The 7,096-nt window shown below is 60.4% G+C and overlaps 1 protein-coding gene across 1 annotated transcript; it reads right to left on the bottom strand.

The window, feature by feature from the left end:
- Nucleotides 1-4: 4 nt before the first annotated feature.
- LOC102442988 (S-adenosylmethionine synthase-like) lies at nt 5-6,449 on the bottom strand (the record flags this gene model as incomplete). The annotated part of the gene is made up of 6 exons (XM_006109264.2): nt 5-20; nt 629-762; nt 1,061-1,243; nt 2,632-2,850; nt 5,779-5,922; nt 6,337-6,449. Coding segments are annotated over 6 exons (809 nt in total), but the record flags the coding sequence as incomplete, so codon positions are not given.
- Nucleotides 6,450-7,096: the final 647 nt, after the last annotated feature.

The following is a 7,096-nucleotide window of genomic DNA, read 5'->3' on the forward strand; positions in this document are numbered from 1 at the left end:
GCTTCTTCAAATCCAAGTCCCTGCGAGGCCCGCAGAAGAAAGGGTCATTTCAGTGGGATGGAAACAGAGTCTCTCTCCAAATTTCAGGCGCAGGAGTAGCAGCCTAGCGCAGTCTTTGTGAGGAGTGTCACAACTCAGGCCATTTCCCCTAAATGTCCTGTCTACACGACACCGTGTCTGTGGGTGGCTGTCACTGTCACTGGCCCCTGGGAAGCAGCTCAGAGGCTCAGGAAACCCTGATCAGGGGCCAGGAGTGCACTCTAGCCCCGCGGTGCCTTTCTCCTCTGCACCCCACTGACCTGGCCCAGACCAACGCCAAGTTAGCACGCTCTAGAAAGCAAGGATGGCATTAGAAGTGAGGACAGATGGGACTAGACTTGCTGCCTGAATCCTTAGCCACTCAGCCTCTTCCTTTCCTGAGGCCTCCCACCTGGAGTTGGCCTCCGCTGGGCCCGCAGGATCTCACAGGGCCCCTCAACCTGAGCACCAGACACCCTGCTCCTGGGTGTGCATGTGCTGGGCCCAGGGCTCGAAGACCCCCCGCTTCTGGGGCTGCACGTCCTTCCTCCTGCTTCCCTTCCCGCTGAGCTGAGCTGTCCTGCCCACGAGCGCAGGGCAGTGGACTCACCTGACGATGACGCCAGGCCGGAGGTCGAAGTTCTTGTTCACCACGTCCAGCAGCTCTCTCTCGGTCTTCTTTGAGGTTCCGTAGGTGAAGATGGAAATGGACAGTGGCGCGGCCACACCGATGGCGTAGGAAACCTTCCGGGGGAGACGAGGGTCAGGCACCAAAGCCGGTGGCAGGGCTCTGCCCCCCACAGAAACCCCACGTCCTCAGGAAGGGCAGCTGGAACCACGCACCAGGCTCCTCTCGCCCCACACGCTCCCCGCACCGTCTGCCCAGTAGCCCTGCCGTCCTCGGGGTGACAGGCTCTGTACATGGCCCTCTCCCTGAGGTTCTGTCCTCTCCCCGGGCTTCAGGGTCCTGGCCACAGTGCCCCACACGACCCCCAGAGCCGCATCCTGTGGCCAGAGCTGGGCCGGGGGCGCGGGGACCCACCTGCACAAGCACTCTCCGGCACAGCCCTGCTTTCACCAGGGACTTAGCCACCCAGCGGGCAGCGTAAGCCGCCGAGCGGTCCACCTTGGTGTAGTCCTTCCCGGAGAAGGCCCCGCCACCGTGCGCCCCCCAGCCGCCATAGGTGTCCACGATAATCTTCCGGCCAGTGACGCCCGCATCCCCCTGCAGGGGGAGAGGGGGAAACGGAGATGAGAGCCGAGCCCCAGGGCCTGGGAAGCGGACACTGAGGCACTGTGATGGCCGGAACCACCGCTGGGAAAGGGTGCCCTGCGGTGGCCCAAGGGCATGTTTCAAAAACTCCTTGGCTTGGAGTCGGCCAGAGCAGACCAGTCACTGACCAGCTGGAAGTCAGTAAGCCGGCAGAGCCTCATCAGAAAGTGCAAACGATGAGCCCGCTGGGATGGCAGCCAGCCCCCACTGCCTCTGCTTCATGAGCCAATCACAGTGCAGAAATCCAACTGCAGGAGGCAACTGCGCCGTAATCAGCACAGCTGGGCCAGGGCCTCGCTGGTGCTGCCCCGTAAGCGCCATGGTGCCCATTTCTTCCCGTGTCTGCTCTGTGCAACACCCGGCAGTGGAGACGCCAGGGCTCTGGGTTAAATGATTAGAGAAAAGTGCCTGCTTTCCCCCCTGTTAGAGATCACGTCCACACTCATGTTTCTAGCCTTGAAGAGGTCCTGCAAGATAATACAAGCGGCGTGGCCTTTCTTTCCGGCTGTGCTCCTGCACTTCGCCTGGTCACAGGGCCTGTTACGGGGCTTCTGCTCTGTGGCAGCACAGCCACAACTGAGGCCCCGACAGTGGCCGGCAGCCTCGCACAGATGCCATACCAATCTCCGTGGCCTCGCTCCCACGGGGCAGGAGAGAGGGGGCAGCAGGTGTCCACATAATAAACTGCCCACCTCCATGCCCACAGGAGTTGAAGGGAGCCTGTGGCAAAGACCCGTGAGCGCCACCCGGTAAAGGTCAGTCATTTGCGATGCGAGTTAGCACATTAGCAGGTGAGGCAGCAGCCACTTGGGCAAGCATGGCATCAAGAATGGGCTGTCTGGCCTTAGCCAGTCTGGCTCAGTGGATAGAGCATCGACCCTCAGACTGGAGGGTCCCAGGTTCGATTTGGTCAAGTGTATGTACCTTGGTTGCAAGGCTAGATCCCCAGCCCTTGCCGGGGTACATGGGGGAGGCAATGAGGAAACCAGTCGATGTGTCTCACATAGATGTTTCTCTGTTTGCCTCTCCCCCTCCCTTCCACTCTCTCTGAAAATCAATGGGAAAATAACCTCGGGTGAGAATTAACAACAACAACAACAAAAAAGAATGGGCTGTCTGGAGTGGGAGGGCCAGGCAGCACAGGTGGAGGAATCCTGGGGACACGTCCCCGTCCCTCAGGTACTGACAGGTACACAGCAAGCCTCACAGAGAGGGAGCTGACTTCACAGTTGCCCAAGGCCAGACCTGGTTGAGTCACACAGCCCCCTACAGTCTGTGCTCCGGGAGGGAGCACCCCAGTAACAGACAAACCAGGGCCTCATCCAGAGACCGGGGCGCACCTGGGGACCGCCGATGACAAAGCGCCCGCTGGGCTGCAGGTGGTAGATGGTGTCTTTGTCCAGGTACTTGGCGGGCACCACGGCCCGGATCACCTTCTCCTGCAGGGCCTTGCGCATGTCCTCCAGCGTGATGTCCTCATTGTGCTGCACAGAGATGACGATGGTGTGGACGCGCATGGGGATGACCGCGCCGTTGTCCTGCATGTACTGCACTGTCACCTGTCGGTCAGAAGGGCAGGAGACTCGTGAGGCCCTGCTCTGAGCGGAGGACACATCGCTGCTGGGCACAGAGGCAGCCAGGGCTCCCAGGAGCCAGGGGCCTGCTGTCTTCCAAGGGCCTGCAGGAAAGCTCATCTGACGCATCTGGTATCTGAATAGCTGCCTAGTGCTATGCGATGGCAGGGCATCAGGCATAAGCTAGTCCCACCTGTGGCCACAATTAGTGCCCCTTGGAGACTCGGGGTTTACACAGTTGTCTCTCTATGACCCACTGGACCCCTTTACTGCTATCTCAGAGGGTTCTGGTTGCCAACAAGTGTCCCCTGGTCAAAGTCGTCCCTTGATCCTCTATGTCCCAGGGCCAAGCTATTCTGGCTCCTTCCAAGGACACAGGAGTCTGCAGGCCACGGCCAGCTGTCCCAGCCTCTCGGGGAGGAGCTCGGGAGGCAGACAGGGCCAGTGACTTACTGGCTGAGGCCGAGGGAGCTGCCAGCTCTGGGTGTTCTGGCAAATGAGAGGGAAGCGGACAGCACCCGGCGGGCGGCACCTGCCCGCAGCACCCTCCAGATCAGGCCACAGGGACAGATCCAGCATCACTGCCCCCAGCGAGGCCAGGCTGTGCCCGTTCTGTGCAGGACCGATTACTCTGTAAGCCACTCCAGCCGGCAGGCCTTGTGCGCTCCATTTCACAAATGAGAACACGGCTATGAGAAGTGAAGCCACTTGTCTGAAGCCACACGCTCGTCAGAGAAAAGCCAAAGAGCCAAACCCTGCTCTGCCTGGTCCAAAGCCCGTGCCATTCCCACAGCAGCACAGACGAGACGCTGCTCCCGTCCTTTCCTGACACCTCAGTGAGCAGGAGAGCCTGGCGTCCCGCCTGGCCGGGCTGTGAGGCGGAGAGCAGCCAGGGCAGCCGGGGCTGGCAAGTGAGAGGGAGGAGCAGTGAGCACGGCAGACGAAGCTGGTTAAAGAAACGGCATGGCCCGAGCATGCACTGTATGCCAGGAACCATGCCAAAAGCTCTAAGAGGCTGTTACCAGCCCGTCTTAAAGACAAGAAAGCTGAGGTCCAGAACATAAATGCCTTGGTCAAGGTCACACAGCCAGCAAAGCCGGGCTCTGACCGGGAGCTGTGTGGCCTGGCGAGGGGTCTGCCCAGCAGGAAGCTGTCACTCAAGACCCTCAGGGCTATGCTGGAGCACAGGCCCCGTTGCTACCCAGTCAGTGTGAACCCACAAGAGCAGTGCCCGAGGGGCTCTGGCGTGTGGGGGCCTGCAGGAGTGAAGCTATGCCAGGGGCCTTGGTAGAGACACTGGCTGCAGGCACAGCACTGCTCCCACCCCAGGGCCTCGACAGGACCACAGGGCAGCAAGCAGTGCCCTCCTGGGGCTGTGCCTGCAGCCAGTGTCTGCCGGCCCCAGGCCCGCGGATGTCCATGCAACACTGGACTTGTGTCACACTCCCACTCTGCATCCTGCCTGGTCCAAAGAGCAACAGGGTGAGGTCAGGAGAAGGGAGAGAAGGAACCCTGCCCACATGACATCGTGTGAGAGGGGCGATGCACACCCACATCTGTGGACTGAAGCAACCCTTAGCTGCTGGGCTGTGCACACTCAGAGCCCTGTGGGAGGGGCTGGAGTTGGGGGCTCTCAAATGGGGGGGACCTACTGGCTCTAGGGCTAGATCTGCCCTTCGGGCCGCAGGAGAAGGCTCGCATCCCAAGGGGCGGCTGAGGCCCGTCTCCTCTGCCCCTGCCCCCGACCTCCCCTCCGCCGTGAGCCCCAGCGGCATCCTTGCAGACCCACAGAGCTGTGGCCTCCGAGCTCGGGGCTCAAGCAGGGCTCTTATCTCATCATGTCGGGAAAATGCACCACGGAAAACACACCCCTGACCAGCTGCAAAAATAGCCTCGTGCTGCGACTCAACTCCCGTATCAGCAGGAGGAGTTTGCTCAGGTGGAAAGACTCATCCTGTTCAGTCAGCGCAGGTGAGGTGAGGAAACTCCTCTACCAGGAGCGGGTGGAGAAGGCCTCGCAGCAGGTCCGGACACAGTGCCCCACAGTGCAGCGGCCTGGGGGTCCAGGGGCCGGGAGGCTCCGGCAGGGGACCCACACCCGCACACAGGCTGCTTGGGTACCAGAGTGGGCCTCGCTCCCGGCCCAGGCGGCACACAGCGGGCTCCTGGGCACGTTGGTTTGCAGGGCGAGTGAAAAATGGGGTGGTGGTTAGGAGAGGACTGCAGGTGGAAGATTTGGAGCTGAGGGAACCCAGGTGGGTCCACTAGCACAGATAGAGGGGAGAGAGGGTAGAAGAAGAACCATGAACCCCCTGGGATGTGGAAGAGGAGCCGGGGGAGGGAGCCCCCAGGACAGGAGCAGGTGGACAGGGAAGGTGGACAGGAGGCCTCCAGGTGTGCGAGCGCTGGCATCACCGCGGGCCTCGAATACAGACCTCCGTGGGGATCTTCACTCTGCGGTCAGGGCCCAAGGGCCAGAGGCAGGAACAGCAAAGAGAAGGTGTTTTTATGAGAAAGAAAGGAAAAGGCCCAGACAGATGCAGACGATCCTTGCTCAGGGGGTGTCCAGACCTTGCTCAAGATGCGGAGACCTGTCTTGGGGGCAGGGTAGTGACCAAAAGTTTGAAACCCGTTCAGAAGTTTGTGGCAGGAACTGGGGAATTATATTACCAGAATCAACATATGCCAAGAAGGCAAAAAAAAAAAAAATCTTAAAAAATTTCTTTCCATTTTCCGGTACTTTTGAAATTTTTCGTAATAAAATGGGGGGGGACATCTAGAGCTGAAGATTTTTCAAATAAATACTCTTTTCAAAATCCACAATTCTTTGTGTCCAGACTGCACATTTTGGCCTTAACGGGAATGAGAGGATGGGCGGCTTGAGGTGTGTCTGGAACCAAAGGAGAGACCCACCTGAGTCTTCGAGTCAGGCCTGAGCCAGGGGAGCACCCCCGAGCGCCTCAGCTCTGCCATCCGGGCGTTGAGTTTGTGAGCAAGGATGATGGTGAGGGGCATGCACTCCTCCGTCTCGTCGGTGGCATAGCCGAACATCAAGCCCTGCAGCGGGGAGAGAGCCACTGAGCCACACCCGCTTCAGACCAGGGCGGCTGTCCTCAGAGCTAACCCTCCGCTGCGCTCCAACCTCACTCGGGTGCCTCGCGCACGCAGCACTCGAGCTGGGCCCTGTGGAGGGGATGGCACGGTCTCTGCCACCCAACATCCTAAGAGGGGAGACAGCCCAAATCGGCATCAGCAACCCCAGCCTTCCACAGCCCGCGGCGCCCTCAGGTCGCTGCCCTGAAGTAGGGGCGTGCAGCTCCCTGCGGTCCCCCAGGAGGAGGGGTCACCCCATAGTGTGATTAACCCGTTATTCAGGAACTTCCCCACCAGCTCCTCAACGCAGGGCAGAGCAGGGCCAGAGCGGCCGCACTGCCCGAGTCCTGCCCCAGCGCCCAGGCTCCGCACTCCCACCTGGTCTCCGGCACCGACGTCCTCTTCGTTTCTGTCCAGATGGACGCCCTGGGCGATGTCTGGGGACTGCTGCTCCAGCGCCACGAGCACATTGCAGGTCTTGAAGTCAAAGCCTGGGCAGAAGGGAAGCAGGCCCGAGGGGGGACACGTCAGACACAGGGCGGCTGCGAGCGACCGAGCGACCAGGGACGTTCAGTTCCTGGCGTGCACTTGTGTGGGAAGGGGGGCGGGGGGTGGTCTCCGGTTAGCTGGGACCTGCCTGGGCCCAGAGCCAATGCCAGAATGGGGAAGGCCCAGTATCCTTACCATCACGTAAGACTCTTTAGCCAAAGAGAGTCCTGCACTGCACACTGCACAATGTTACATCACAGCTTGATCAGACACACACGCCCTCACGGAACTGCTGTGCGGGAACCAGCAGCAGCCCCATCTGCTCCCCTGAAGCGCGGTGGGTGACTCACGCCTGCCCCGGGGCTGCTCCCAGAGGCACCTCCCAGGTCCCAGGTTGGATGACTGCACGAGTGAACCCGGCCCTGCCAACCCTGCCACCCAAAGCCGGACATGGGCCTAATCCCAGTACCCAAGTACGGGCCTCGACTTGGGAGTCTTCAACTTCACGATGTTGCCAAAACGATATGCATTTAGTAGAAGCCATACTTCGAATTGTAAACCTTGATCTTTCCCTGTCGATATTCAGTACCATAGTCTCTCAGATGCTGGGCAGCGATGCAGGCCCCAGGCAGCCACGCGATCAGGAGGG

Source organism: Myotis lucifugus, unplaced genomic scaffold (genome assembly GCF_000147115.1).
Source record: "Myotis lucifugus unplaced genomic scaffold, Myoluc2.0 scaffold_7567, whole genome shotgun sequence".
NCBI classification, from domain to species: Eukaryota; Metazoa; Chordata; class Mammalia; order Chiroptera; family Vespertilionidae; genus Myotis; species Myotis lucifugus.